Source organism: Myiozetetes cayanensis, unplaced genomic scaffold, assembly GCF_022539395.1.
Source record: "Myiozetetes cayanensis isolate MyiCay16 unplaced genomic scaffold, myiCay2020 scf13, whole genome shotgun sequence".
In the NCBI taxonomy this organism is placed as follows: domain Eukaryota; kingdom Metazoa; phylum Chordata; class Aves; order Passeriformes; family Tyrannidae; genus Myiozetetes; species Myiozetetes cayanensis.
The window spans coordinates 13,805,606-13,821,269 of record NW_026086937.1 but is presented as its reverse complement, the minus strand read 5'-3'; the positions used below and the strand labels follow the sequence as shown (position 1 = coordinate 13,821,269).

Here is a 15,664-nt window from a genome sequence, read left to right as displayed (position 1 = left end):
GAAATTGCCACACAACTCAATAAACATGGCATCCTAAAATCCCAGGGGCTCAAATGCCTGCAAATGAAACTATCTGAAAGCACCAGAAAACCCTGCATGACTGACTAAAGAACTGTCCTTAGATGTATCTGGGACATGAGCCACTTTCCCCTTTCAGAATACTAAAGAAAGAAACCACCATCTACAACAGAAACATTAATGTTTAGCAGTGTAACAACCCATCATCAATTAGTGCACTTACAGAAAAATTCAGAAAAACATGATGTATTAAAACTATTTCTACTGAGACAGCTGCTCTGCAAGACAAAGTGCAAAGGACAGGACAGCATAAAACAGCATAACTGGACTAACAGGGTAAGATGGCCTATTTTTATATGTTCCCAACCTAGATTTTCCAAGTTTCGAAAGGGGACAAGGATAGCAAAGACAGACTTCTACCACTGGTACATAACAAAAGAATTAGGATCTATGCAAAGACAGCTACCAACCATCAGAGAAAGGCCCATAACACTGCAAATGTTGGTAAGACAGGAGAGACATTCATGTAAGAGAATGAAAAGCTTTGGAATAAAAACAACATATGAAAAACATTATCCAATTTTTATCCCACTTTTAAGCTGTCACATATCTAATCTTAAGAAAATGTAACTGGTTTTGGAGAAAAATTTTCCAGTTTTAAAAGCAGAATTGATCTGCATCAGCTATTATGAATTTGAGGTACAACAGTGACTCAGACCTCTGATAAACTGTATCTGACTTCATTTTGCTCTGGAAGACCCTGCAAGATCAGTCTGATCTGTGCTGCAGGACAGCTTAGACTTGAACCTTCTCAACTTTTGATCATTTTGTTTAATCCAAACTTTCAAAAAAGGTTCTGTTTTCTGCAGCCCACATAAAACTGCATCTGAAGCATCACATCAAGATAGCAGAAATACGTACCTGAGGCACTCCAATCCTTCTGCAAGCTTCCAAGAAATTCTCCACATTTCGTCTGCATTTTGCCATTGTAAGTTTAGGCTGCAAAGAAGCAAAGGCATACAGTGCTCTTAACTGGCAAGATTTTAAAATATTTTAATTTTTTACTTAAATAAAACTCCTAATAAATCTCTTCGCCAAAAACATACTGCACTGACATAAGCTTGTCTAACTCAAAGCAGGCTCTCCTAAAGTCTGCTTTTCTTAGAAAACCAAGTCCAATTTTCAAAGCTGTTTTATGAAAAGCAAAGTTATGAATGCTGAATGTTTTTTAAAAAAAGAACAATCCTAAGCTCTACAATATTTATGTACCCAGTGTTATATAAAACTAACACTTTTACCTGATTATTGTAAAAAACGGTTTAACTCTACTCCAGCCAAAACCAGCACATTGGCTTTCGTGCTGTGATTCCAGAGCAATTTCATTATGTGAAGCAATCTAGAGTCTGTTGTAGATTACTAAAATGCAAAAATATATAGACACCAAACCCTATTTCAATTAACAAAGAGTTAAAAAAAAAAAAAGTTAGATGAAACCAAAAAATAGTGGCAGAAAACTGGAATTGAAGCTTGCCACTTGTCAGCCTCTTGTAGATGTGTTTGATGTAGCTGTTTGAATTGCACTGGCATTTTTTCAAGTGAGGGTTTTTCTGCAGTCAGCTTTCACACCTCTCCAGACATACCACAGCACAGGCTCTGTCTTGTTTCTGTTCTTGAAGTTTATTCCTTTCTGGTTCAAGAGACACAAGCTCCCTGCTCCTCTGGACAAGCTACTCACAGTCTGTGGAGCAGGAGCCGGTGCCCTCTGTGAGTTCAACACTTCCATGAGCATTGGGGCTGCTTCTCTGCCCTCCATAAGCTGCACTTCCCCACCGAGGAAGCAGGTTAAGGGCCAGCACTGACTCCTTTCTCCCGAAGGACGAAGGGAACACAAAGATCCCACTGTGCCTGGGGAATGACACTGTGCCTCCTCTGCTCCTGGAGCCACGTGACTAAAGGCTGCCTCTTCCTTGGGATTCGTATGACAAAGCCAGGATTTAGTTCCTCACACAGAATATTCAGCAGCTCACAGAACCAGGCCATTGAAGAGATCTTCTCAATGACGCAAATCTTCTGAGCAGTTGCTACATGCCTTTGCTCTGAAGGATTCCACAATCTGCCTAAAATGCTGGCGTGTCCAGCTCAATCCTTCTCAAAATAACGAGGGCATCTGCCTGTTCCCATGGAGTCCCAGGGAGAGCAACCACAATGATACCGTTGACAGCCCTGTAAGTGCCAGTTCAAATTCCAACCAACACAAAGAATGACTCCAAAAGAAGGACAAGAGAACACTACATGCATATTTCAACTTCTTCCCCCAGGAACAATCTTCATTTTTTTCCTTTATTCATACAATTTAAAGGTGCATAACAAGCAATTTTTCTGTCCATACGACTTTTAAGTAGCTGATCCTGAATGTTTTCACTGAAGTTTAAATTCTTCAAACACAGATTAGGTAATTAATCTGCCGTTATCTTGTAGTTTTTGACCTTTATCTAATTTTGTGCTTTCCCTAAATGATACACAGTAATGTGCCCAGAAACAGATCATCCTCAGTGCTTTCCAGAAACACTGAGCCAGGCAGGATAAGACAAACAACTTCAGAAATTTTCAAACTTCTCTGTGTGCTTCTCTCCTTGCTCTCAACAGTCCCGACACGACCACCTTTTTTTCCCTGTTATCAGAGAGGTATGACTGGATTTGTTTAGTTCCAGGAGATGGTGTTCTCCAAGTAGTTTGAGTGTGCTCTGCTAAAATTCCTAAGCAGTGGAATTTGTAGTGCTGTGAAGTGGACACAGGAATCAACTTAGTCCCTCTTCCTGTTTTCACTGTCTTGTGCAGTGGGATCCTACTTGTAGAGAATGTTGTAATTCCCCACTATCGGTTTCCCCAAACTTCTCAGGTGTTTTGATCTTTTGAAATACCTTATTTCAGTTTTCATGCTGAACTTTCTCTTACTTCACTAGTCTTCAAGTTAACATGTTTAGGGAGGACTTGAAAATGTTAACATTTGCTTACAATCCGTGCCAGAGGTAACTTCATTTAAATGAAACAAACCTAAACAGAATTCCTTTTCATGACACTACAGATCTTTTTCAACCAGGACAGGTGGTTACTTTTTTGTCATGTAAGTTCACAGAGAACACTCGGTTCAGCATTTTTGTCTGGATCACAGGACATCACTGGATGTCATTCCGGGCAGCTATAAAACACTGTCATTGTGACACACTTACCACAGCAGGGGAGGGGACGTGAATGCTGGGGACAGAGCGGGGCCGCACGTGGTTGGCCAGATGGCACAGGACAACACCGTCGGTGAGAGCGGCTCCGAGATCGCTGGGCAGCGACACCTTCAGCCGCGACTCGATGTTCTGCGCGGGAATGGACAGGACACACACGGACTGAGGGCTGGGCACCTCCAACACACCCGTTCTGCACAACACTTCGCACAAGGCAGAGCTCCTGCATTCCGGCTCTGTCCATCCTCATGGCATTTCCCACCAGCCTTCTGAATAACCTCAAGGGGAGCTCTGTGCACTGCTGAGGCCCAGAGCTGGCTGCAGTCTGGCAGCAGTTGAGTTCAGTGAAGAACAGTTCTCATTGTACAGCACAGTGGACTAATACAACCATTATTCAAAAATAATGGAAATCAGGATCTGGGAACAGTATTCCTAACCCTACATATTCTCAGAGAATAGTTCTGCCAAAGAGAGTGACAATAATTGTAGCCTAGAGGACAACACAGTCAACAAAAGTCAAGACAACATTTTTGTCTTTAAATAAAAACTTGAACTCACCCTAAACAGTCCTTTAAAAAGGAGGTAATTAGCATTTGTGTAAGAAAATGAATAAAAATTCAATTCAGGCTTTCAAACTTATTTAAAATAATGCTGTGTGAATTTCACTGAGTTGTAATACTGTATCTAAATTTTTAAGTACTAAAAAAGATTTAGAACAAGAGAGACTACATAGAGAATATTCTGGGATAAAAGAAGAGAGGGTGTGCAGAGAGCACCAAGTTTTGTTTTACTTAAGGTAACTTTCTCCTTTTAGACAAAGACTGTCCTTACTATAACATTTACAAAGAGAAGAAATCCTCTTTGTCCATCTGGGGTGCTTACGGCTTTTAAGACTGGCTTCAACAAGTAAATTCTTATTTATTGGGAAAATTCCAACAATTAATTGGAGCACCTCAAGGAATTCCTTCATGCTCTTCAGAAACAAGCCATGTGGCATTCTCAATAGTCATGTTTATTGGCATTGTATCTGGACACCGAATAGGAGCGTGATGGGCCTGGACAGACAAAAAGCACAAATATAAGAAACATTTGTGCCTCAAATGTTCTGCACTTAACTAAGGATAAGGCAAGAATTAATAGATAAATCCAGAACACATGAGGAAACCACGCTGTCAGCATGACTGGCAGCAGTCTCTGCTCTCCATCTGCTTTTCTCTGGGCTTTACAGCAAAGAGGAGTTTTAAAAAAGGGATTGAAAGGGGACAGCGAGGCAATTTTCCAGGGAGTTCCTTACAAGTGTAAAAGCTGATAAGGAAGAAAGGAAGCACAAATTCATGTTAAAATCAGAGTTCACTGGACACTCAGAAGCAGGAGTCAGCATAGTTTATCTTACAGAATTTGAAGCTGACTTTATCTAGCACAAACAACCAAGTGAACACCACTGCACCCATCTGAAAGAACCACGCAGACAATACCACGCCACTTAATTTTGGTCAGCTATGCACCGTATTGGGTCAGTGAAACTGGTGCAGAAGACAAAGGCAGATTTAGCAGGGTCACACAATTACTACAATGTCCACGCTCTGGCTCCTGGCAGCACTCACCTTGCGAAGCTGCTCTATCAGCTCCAGCTCTTCCTCTCGCTGTTTGGAGCTTTGTCTCACTTGAGGGTCTGCAGAATCATTAGCAGGAGACAAGGCACGAGCAGAGGATGAAGCAACAGCTGAAAGAGAAGCACGAAGCAAAGAAAATCACTGAGTACAGTTTTGCTCCATGCCATTCGGTGCTGCACCGCACGTGCAGAACAGGGACGGTACATTCCTTTCCACAAATCTTTTTTGCCTTTAATTATTAATCAAACCAATGCTCTACTAATCTAAATGAGGTGCCCTTTAACATTTTCCTTTCTGTTTAGATTCTGTTCTTTCTGTTGGGTAATAGTCACGTACAAATGAGGACAAAGTTTTGCCAGATGGAGTATGTTGAAGTGGTTCAGTGTTTCTCCAGAAGCTGCAATTCTGGTGTATGCTACTGTGCAGTGCAAAATTAATCAAGCTGCCTTCATCAGTTGATGAAGGCTTGTGTGGCAAAGGTGTAAGCACAGACCAGGAATAACAAATTCTTGTATTTCCACAGATATGACAAAGGAATATCTGACAGCTCTAAATAAATCAGTTTGTTCACAAAGTATGTAATGTCACCTGTCTATAAATGGAACACTCTAAAAGCAGTTTGATGATAAAGACTTGAAGTAACCAAACACTGCAAACCCCGGGTAATGCAGATGTCAATACAATGTAGCAAAACTAGCTGTTTTCTGAGCTATATAACCTACCTTTCTTGGCTTCATCCCTGACAGCTGTTCGGAAAAGGAAACTCTCAGGTCGCTGGGAAGGGTTTCTATAGGAAGGCGGGGCTGCATGGCCAGGATATGGAGGGGAAAGGTGGACTAAACAAATGTGAAAAGGCACAGGAAAGGAAGGAGGAAGAAGGAAATGGTTAGAGTTTAAATAGGAAATGGGTTCAGCAATGTGGTAATTAAAAAGAACAAACCAAAAATTTTTATGTAATAATGACAAAATAAATTACAGCCATGCATGATAAAAGCACAGAGCAGGAAAAGGCACTTCCAAGGACACTTGCATGCAAAGCACATTCCAAATACCAATTCCAACAACTGTTCTGACTCTTGCTGAATGCATCTGTGTGCCAAAGCCTGCATGAAGGCCTAAGCCAGCCAAACCCTGCGCTCTGCCTGAGGACATGCTTCATCCCTGTTGTCTCTTCCCTCATGTTTTTCTAAGGAGATCCAAATAACTGGGTAAATTCTCAAACACAGCAGTGCCACATACAGAGGCTGAAATAGATGCCCCTTCTCTTCATAGCACAAAGAAGCAAGCAGGCATTTTGATCTTATTTTCCAGAAATTTTTCTTCCTTTCCCTGTTACCTGTCTGAGCGGTAGGTGAGCCAGGGGAGATGGTAGATCTGTCATCACTCTGTGAACAAAAGGCAGAAGAGTATAAGTGGTGCAATCTGGAAAAGCTGTGACTACATTTTAGTTTGCTGTGTTTTAAAAAAAAGCTCCATCATCTAAATGTGTTTAAGAAAAATAACCAGACACGTGAAAAAACACAGTATGTTGTTCCCAAAGTCTCATCTCAGCAGAGACAAAGCTTTTTTCTTTGTAGAAATGACACAACTGCTTTTTTCTGAGGAAATCAATGATGAAACAACACTGACTGTTTACTCTTCCTTCCGACCCAAAGTGAAAAAGTATTCTTTGCAAAGGGAACACCAAACCCTAGGTATTTAGCAATATGCAAAACTGGCATTACAGTGGTCTCAGTAAAGATACACACCTCTTTGACACCTTTATTAAGGCAAAACTGCTATTTACTGAACATCCCTCTCCAGTGAAACACACTGTGGTTTTATCCCAGTGCTTACACAGACTAATGATTTCTTGTGAGAAATGCATTCAGTATAGCAGCTTCCACAGAAGAGAAAGAAACAGTAAAGTAGAATACGAGTGTACTTTTGATGAACTCAACTTGATCAAGGGTAAATGATCTTGTACAGAAAAAGCAACATCAAAGACAACCAAGAACCCCTCGGAGCAGAGACTGGTTACCATGTTTTTATAGATCAGGCCTCCTGTAGACACAGCCTAAAGCTAAGATGAGGTAATACCTACTACAGTTTAATCAGGTGAATCGGATTCATACCCTACCTGAACTTTTGATTAGATGTTGACAGACTAACACCTGTTAAAACAGATGTGTGGATCCGAGATTTTTTTGTTGGCTCTACTGGTGAATGATAATAGCAAGAGATACCTTGACGGGACTGAAGGTAGAGGCACTAGGCAGGGTAGTAGCACAGCTTTCTTGGTTCAGCCCTGAGAGTGACTGAATGCAGAAAGAAAGAGAAGGCAGTAGCAGAGTTAGAGAGCAGCTGACAGGTCATGCACAAAGGTGGAATGCAGCAAAGTTCAAAATGAAGAGGTGACCATGACCACATTCTCAGAAACACTCAACAAGCAACAGATCCATACTTGCTAAACTACATTTAAAGCCTTCCTACCCTCCTGAACTTTCTGGCTAATAAGCTTGGGAGGTGCAATGTTTCTTTTACACATAACAAAGTGACATTAAAACCAGAATTAAGAACAGTAAATGAGGCAAAAGCTTTTTTAGCAATACCTATGCCATCAGAAAAAAAGGGAATGTTACCCTATTCTAGGCCTCTATTAAAAATAAATAGCTTTCTTTTTAATGTTTTGAGGATGGTGTGCATTTTTAGTCAGTTATTTTCCCATCAACTTTGTAAAATCTGAAAATATAATGCGGTCAGTAATACATACTTTGTGTTTGCCACAAACACCTAATGCTGATCCCTGTGATTACACACAAAGTAAATGAGATTCCCTGGGTGGAATCTACCTCTCAGGGAAGATATCAGTGTCAGGATTTACAGTGTTGCCATAAATAAAACACAGCCACATTTCAATTATGACCAATATGAAATCCAACCAAATAAACAACGTTTCCTGTTTATAGAACAGGGGCTCCAGTGTGCCCTTCTGTCACTGACAACTCCATCTAAAAGGCCAAATTCTGCGTCTTCTGTTTTCAACACAGTAAACATTTGAGGACTGAATGGCTCCAGAATGAAACTGTACTTTCTGAAACAGCATTTGAATAGCAAAGTGAGGAAAGTGGAGTGTTCTTTCACAGGAAGGAACATCAAATGTCACCTAGAAACTCTACAGGTAGTGAAAAACACACTTGTGTTAGTATTTAAAACATTTGCAACTATTCTGCCACTTCACAACAGTACAGCCAGAAAGACTAAAAGGAGAGGTTTGTACTCAGGGTAAACCTTACACACAAACATCTTCAGGCCCTGTGCAGATTTAACAGCTGATTCTCAAGACAGCCTTTTTCTCCAGAGCAGGGCAGAGCCAAAACTGTGGGTTTGTTTTGGTTTGTCTTTTTTAAGAGTTTCAAAATATCACTTGACTTTCACAACACATTAGCTAGGACAGGAGAACAGTAAAATAAACCAGAACTGGGTGGGCTGTAACATTGAGGTATGCCTTTATTCCTGTATGAAAAGAGCAGGGCAACCTTGACACAGACTAACAAGAAGTCATCACAATGCACGTACCCAGCAGTGGGCGAAGGGAAGGGGAACACGGCACGGCACAGCACAGGGCAGGACAATCACAACAGCAACACACCACATGCTCTTCACCTGTTTGCGAGTCCCTGGCCTCCTTTTAATGGTATTGGTGTTATTGTCAATCTCAAACACAAAGAGAGGCTCAAAGCCATTCTGTCAGGGACAGTAAGGAAAGAAAGAGAGGGAAGAAAGGAAGAAGTGAGGCAAAGAACGACTGTAAGAAAAGGCAGCCACAATACTAGAGGAGCCAGGATGCTGCAGCTCAGACTCACACCACCCTCTGCACACGCTGCACGTGGTTTTTAGGTCTAGCACTGAAGTCAGAGAAATCTCCCTGCGCCAGGAACAACTGTAGATACAGGGAGTGCCAAAGCAAAGCCCAACCAGCACCCTGCACAAACCAAATAAGGATATTTTAAGGGAATTAGGTTATTAAATATTTGAATACACAAACGGATACCAACGGTCTGAGAGAAAACTCCAGGGCACAATTTAGCATAATTCAAGTTCTGCTTACTTTACCCATACCATTATTATTTGTAACACTCTGGTGCCTCAGAGCCTTAACTTAAAATGTTTCTGAGATCCCACATGCTAACAGTAACATGACAGCTTCAGGCCACGTTTGAGACCACAACAAGAAAACACAACGCAAGGAAGGGAGCACAAGGCAGCAATGACACAAAGGTTGTGAAACAAGAGGTCACTGCAGCTGCCTGGTGCTTATCAAGCACCTCATGGGCTTCACAACAGAGAAATCAAGCAGCAGTTAGAGAGGATGTTTTGGGTTTTTTTTTTCCCTTCCATAATGCTAACCTTGTAAGGGACAGTATAGGAGAAAACAAGAAAATATTTGAAGAAAAGTGAAATTTAGAGGTAATGAAGACTGAAATCATTAGCCAAGTCTAAAACCTTGATACCAGTTCAACAAGTAATCTCAATTGACCACCCTTGTGAGAACAGCAAGAGGACACGGCTAATATAAAACTTTTATTTTCTCAGAAAGGCCAGTGATGATGTTTATTCAACAACATTTTACTTAGTCTGGCTATCACAAGTCAACACAAAGAAATCCACCACGGTGTGCAGTGAAGCACTACAGCCAGACTCCACTTCTCATCACACCTATTGCAGAAGGAACTACAACTAAACTGCACTCTTAAAAATTCATAGAAGGTAAGGGCAATCATTTCGGGACTTCAACTAGACTGTCCTAAAGTTGTTTATAAACAGAAGGAAATGGTAAGAGTAAACTGTGCAACGTGAATACATTTTAACTTTAGTGATAAAAGACAACAAGAACACGACCAAACAAAACATTAAAGATTTTAAAAAGGAGATTCACAACTTAAATTTTGGTTTAAAGAAAGTTTCTGTTAAAGCAGTAACAATACCAGAACAGCGAAGTAGTAAAATAAAAGAAAGCTCACTTGCTTTCTACCTAACTATTAGACTTAGTACTTTTAAAAGTTTTTCCTTATGTCCTCAGAAATTAGACCTAGCTAAATTTCAAATGCCTTGGGGAAAATGTCAAGTAAAATGCAATAAAATATAAAAAGGTAAAAGTAATTTCAAGTCTCATGACAAACTTTTCTTTTTTTTTTTTTTAAAGCAAACTGATGAACATTTCCTTAGTGTTGAACAAGTTTTTACCATATAAAATACATCTGTGGAAACAAAAAACACTACAAATTCATGAGCTAGTATGGGCTTAATGTTCCAGTTACAGTAATTGCCAGAAACAGCTGCCCTGGCATATGTCATGATCAGACACAGGGTGTATTTCCACTACAGAAAGGAGTTGCAGATCATACTTCAGCAGTTCAGAAACTCCAGCATTTCATATACTATTATAGTTTAGCACTGCTGAAAAGAGCAAGGAATTAAAAGAAAAATGAAGAGAAATGATCACTTTCAATGTTTTCCTGCCAGCCTGGTCACTTTTTTTGTGAGGTGGAAGGATGTAACTTGGTTAAAGACACAAAGGAAACAAAACAGCAATGGAAGCCAGTTTAAAAATAGTTTCTGAAAATTCTATCTATTAATTTACAACAAAAGTCATGTGATCACACAATCAAATAGAAATGGGGTCACAGCAAATATCTTGACCAACACGTACAGGAGAGAGATATTCTAACTGAGAGCACTGCCTAAAGAAAATTTAGGCAGACAATGGAAGCACATAAACTAAGAAAATAAATTCTAGGCATGCAGTCATGCAACAGCAGGCAAATCAAGTGTATTTTTTATTTTGCAGACATGGATTACAGCATTATATTCTTTAATTGTGCTACACTCCTAAGATGCCATAAAGGAAGAAATAGCATAAAACATGAATTCTGTACATAAATGTTTTTATTTTTGGTAAGTGGTGAAAACAGATGATCTTAAAGACATTTTCATCAATAAACAATAAAATGGTATGAGGAGTATTTCATGATTTGTAGCATTCATATGCAGAGCAGTTTTTTCCTGTGCCAAGTATTTGTAACCCCCACGTGCAGGACACAGACAGGTTAAAGTAGAAGGTTGTACTCCAGGCATTAAAATTGCTTACTTGACACTGAAGAGTACATCAATTAGGAAGCAGCTGAACAGAGAAGAAATCAAACCAGAACAACTAGAGGTGAATTTTTCATTTTAGAAACTGTTCTTTACTATCAGTAGTTTTCTCCTGCTCTCAGCAAAAGACAAGCTTTAATTATTTTGCAGAAAACCATCACTGTATTATTAACCAATAGCTGACAGCAAAAGTGTCAACATATTCATGACATTATAATTCACAGCTAAGTTACTTTTCAGTGAAGATGGTCATGTTTTATGCTATTTAGATTAGCTCTAAATCAGTTGGTCTAATCTGAGACAATCACATGTTACTTCTATGCTCTAGAATCTGCCACATAAAAAGGCCATGACGTGCAGGGTCTTACCACTAACAAGGCACTATCATCAGTATGCTGAGACCTTCTGGATGGAAAGGGACACTGGGAGGTGGGAGAGATGGAGTAATGTCAGAAACACACACAATGTCAGAAACACATGGTATGTGAACAGACAGACAACTCTGGAACATGAACTGCTTGCTTATCACACTGTGAGGCTTTTTAAAACAACCCCTGAAGTGTATGAAACCCTGTAGGAATATACAGCCTTGTGACCCATGAATTACAGTGCATTCATACTAAAAAATCAATTATTCTGCTTTCTGTGTTGTCTCAAGCAAATACAGAAAACTGTGCATTGACAATGCTTACTGTGGTAGAACAAAGGACCCTTTAGAAGAATAAATTAAGAACAGAAAAACATTAAGAAGAAAAAGGAGCAAAAACTATTTCAATTACCCCATGTTTTGGTAATTTTCTAATAAAAAAGAGTGAATTGGAAAATGCTGCTAAAGAACTATTATATTCATTATATCATTAAAAGTTTTGATCTGATTTACACTACCAAGTGAATTCTCTTCCTCTGGATGCAAGTGGGGATGGCAAGCAGTGGAAGAGCTATTACTATGCAGAAATCTGAAGCAGAGACTGAACAGATGCCATTGGCTCAGCTCTGTATATTCTAGAAGACTGAGCCTTGATTTGTGTTCCCTACTGACTTACTGGTTTTGATTATAAAACTAGAGTAGAAAAAAACTTGAAAAAATATTTATTTCTTTCTCTGATAGCCCTCAAAATTCTAATATTTCTGGGATAACTTGTGATCTAATAATAGGAAAATGGGAGAAAACTGATCAGTGAAGGATGACTGTAACACAGTAACTTGTCTGAATACTCCTGTTAGCAAATAAACTGTACTGCTTGCAAGGATCATGTTAAAACGGAATATGAAATCTATTTTCTGCAGAGAACATAGAAAACATACAAGAAACAATAAAACAACACACTTGGACAGGCAGTCTGCATGAACAGAAGGAAATACTAGACTGTTCCCACAAGCAAAAAAACCCAACCCAAAGCTTAATAACGCACGAAAAAACTGTGCCATAACCCAGTTCTGAAGAATCCTCCACAGTCAGGAAAATAACTCTGACATCCCTAGTAATAATCCTACTGGACTCTTACCTCACTATCCAGGGGACTTTGCTTCTGAGGACTTAAGGATGCTTTTTGCTATGGAGAAAAAGGAAAAATGAAAATAATACTACAAAAGCTCAGAACAAAACGGCATAATTCAGAAGCATTTTAAAACAGAAGTCTTAGTTTTTAAATAAAACATGCATTGGGGAAATTGCTAGTTTCCACTCAGCTGAAACTTCACTGATGTTAGTAAAAAAAAAAAAAAAAAAGCCTTTATTCCACATAAGACAAAACCCCAAATTTTTTAAAAAATTATGCATATGAAAGATGCATAAGAAACCCAAAATATAACCCAAGGGAGGAATTTAACTGCTAAGTGCTCATGAATAACAAAGGCAACCGAAGGAAAAAAACCCTGCAAATCCCAAGAGGCTCATCAATGAACAAAATGCATCCTGTACAGCTAAGTCTTTAACTGAAAGACTGAGCTGAATCTTTAATAAAGCAGCTTTACTACAAAATAATGCCAGGGGCCTGAGACTAGCTGGTGCTAACGAAGAGACTAGTTTCAGGCAGCTAAAACCCTTTTTCTAAACTAACTTTATACATGAAATAAATGCAGTAAACCATTCTTTGCATCTCTGCAGACCACACTAAGCCCAAAATATTAACTGTAACTTTTCTTAAATTTGTGATGGTGAGATTTGGGTAGGTCCCCAGAGCAGTAAACAGTAAAATAAATTTCAGTCAACTAGCATGTTAAGCAGCAGACTACTTCATCCTGACTGCAGTGACAGAGAATGTGAAGACTCAGTGTCCACAGAGAGTCTGACGTACCATAACTCTGCACCCATGCAAGTTACCTGGAAGTAACTCATTTTATTATCATCATAAAATAGCAAAACAGATCAGGTAACATCACATTTTTTTGTGTATGATTTCCTCCTCCCTGCCAAATGTGTCCATTTTCTTTATAAAGAGCTGTGCACTCCCAGGAGTGTAACATACAAATATTAACGACCTTGGCAATCAGTTATAATTACAGGATTCAGAAAAGATAAAGTATCAAGTAGGTACTAAAAGGAGGCACCTTAACAAAGTCAAGGACAGCTTCTCTCTGGATCTGCTTTGTTCTCATCCTCTCCTCCTCGTACTGAAGCGCTGCCAGCTGGGCCTCCCGACGGGTGCGCTCGATGTGCCTGCGGTGCAGCTCAGAGTCCGTGTTAGGCACCTGGAATGAAACAGCGCATCAGGCTGGGGAGTCAGAGCTGCAGACGGGTTACAGAGTAACAGTCCATGCCTTATGGGTAACATCAGTTTGGTATTGCATCAAACTCATCCAAAAGAATTAAACAGTGGAGTTCAATGCGTTACCTGACTGTGGTGACTCGACAGCGAGAGAAAATAAGGTGAATCAGGCAGGGGTCTGGCAAATGCAAAAACAGAGAGAAATTAGACTTTTTATCTTAAATATAAAAATTTTGCATACATGAATTGTCAGTTACACACAAGTATCTTATCAAATCAGAAGAGTAACTGTTTAGTAAGCAAAGCTCTTTAACTGTTGTGATTGTGATGTAACTGACTGTGCATGACAGATTTTGTGAAGTCATTTTTATCTCTTCTCCTTAATTGTGATAAAATTTTTCTACAGCCCAAGATGTACCAATGGGATTGTAACATATGGCCTATTACACTCAGATACTCAGCACTTTATACCTGTTCTCTAAGAGTAACCAAACCAGGAACTTTCCAGATGATCCTCATATAGAGGAACAACTGGCTATTATGGTTATCTGGGGGGAAGGGGAAAATACCAAAATTAATCAGTAGAAACTGTGTTTCTTTTCCCTACCTCTCTGTCCTGTCCACATAACTCCTTAGTACTTGATGATGCTCTTTGTCCTGCATCAAATTTAGAGTTTCAGGTCTTCGTAATTCATCTGTATCCCTGCAGGTAGACACCAGGTGGAAGGGGGATTGGCCACTGATGCATATAAACTACTGTCAGATGAATTCTTCTCTAGATTACAACTGTTTTTCTAAGAGAATTGCCTAGACAATTAGCTTCAGATAATCACAAAGGTGAAATTTAGTATGACTAACACATTGTGATACCAAGTCAGATGACAACTACTGCAGTTCGTAATTAAATAAATGTAACTTGCTTAGTTAACAACAATGCCAAAATACACAAAGATGTATTCTCTCTTTTAAGACTATATTTTGGTTATTGCAGGCCTTATTCTGCTCTGGAAAGAACAAAATTATTTTTAAACATCAGTATCCTTTGACATTTTCAGAACAAATCTGCTCCCTTCACTGGTCAGGTGATGACCTCCTAACTGTCAGCGATACAGGCCATCAAAGTCACGAGGTAAACAAGAACCCATCTGTCTCTTATGCATCTTATCAACAATAAAAGGAAATTTTGCAGTCAGTTCTTTGCTAGAAGGCAGCTGTTAGGACTGAAACAATTCCCAAGGTCCAGAGTCCACAGCATGTTCCCTGCCATGTTGCTGCCTAGAAAGAGAGTTGATGGAAATCAAGGAGTATGCTCTTGACAGCCTAAACTCTGCGACCTTTGCTCCTGGGACAACTACGGAACAGAGACACGCTTGACAATGCATTTCCAAAACATGTCAGTCCAGCTGCTGTGTGTGGACTTACGACCTTTTCTGCAGGGAGAAGTTTAAGAGATGTGGAAGACCCATATGTTACAGGTCTCCCAGTTACTTAAATTAGCACCGAAGCACATGACAAATCCATTACTGCGCTGTTCTGAACTGACAGGACTGGGTTCAACTGAGTGCCAAGAAGTGTATTCAGAGCAGAGTACACACAGCTTTGTTGCATCAGGAATGCACCGCTGTCTGTCCAGAGGCACAAACTGTATTTATTGAATTGAATCAACTAATAGAAGCACTCTTGAGATGAAGTCTGCATTACATCCAACTTCGAGTTTTAATGGCTCCAGCACGCTGAAGAAAAAAACCGAAGAGGCTGCCTGCCAAGGCATTTGCACAGAATTACTGTGGAAGCAGTTTACAGCTTGTGGTTGCCACAAATGAAGTATTGGCCTAATACAATCTTGATATATAAAAAATTACTCATTGTCATATGGCTGTTTTTACAGAATTTTGAAGGCAATAACAACAGGACCTGTTTTTTATTATCAAAAATTTCACTCTGCTGCAGCATA

At 39.7% G+C, this 15,664-nt stretch overlaps 1 protein-coding gene across 13 annotated transcripts in view; it reads right to left on the bottom strand.

Annotated features, from left to right (window-relative positions):
- The window catches only part of LRCH3 (leucine rich repeats and calponin homology domain containing 3), a 63,065-nt gene that overhangs the window by 7,767 nt on the left and 39,634 nt on the right, over positions 1-15,664 (bottom strand). For 3 of the 13 annotated variants that reach the window (XM_050307849.1, XM_050307851.1, XM_050307852.1), the window contains exons 11-22: positions 14,318-14,413; positions 13,837-13,888; positions 13,553-13,693; positions 12,508-12,555; positions 11,371-11,424; positions 8,513-8,593; positions 7,093-7,164; positions 6,204-6,252; positions 5,590-5,703; positions 4,859-4,977; positions 3,249-3,386; positions 940-1,017 (exon numbers count right to left, since the gene is read on the bottom strand). In XM_050307849.1, coding sequence (XP_050163806.1) covers positions 940-1,017; positions 3,249-3,386; positions 4,859-4,977; positions 5,590-5,703; positions 6,204-6,252; positions 7,093-7,164; positions 8,513-8,593; positions 11,371-11,424; positions 12,508-12,555; positions 13,553-13,693; positions 13,837-13,888; positions 14,318-14,413 — 1,042 coding nt within the window. Of the gene's footprint in view, positions 1-939; positions 1,018-3,248; positions 3,387-4,858; positions 4,978-5,589; positions 5,704-6,203; positions 6,253-6,986; positions 7,165-8,512; positions 8,594-11,370; positions 11,425-12,507; positions 12,556-13,552; positions 13,694-13,836; positions 13,889-14,317; positions 14,414-15,664 lie in introns of those variants that run through there. The other 10 variants (XM_050307854.1, XM_050307857.1, XM_050307853.1 and 7 more) reach the window with 9 other exon arrangements.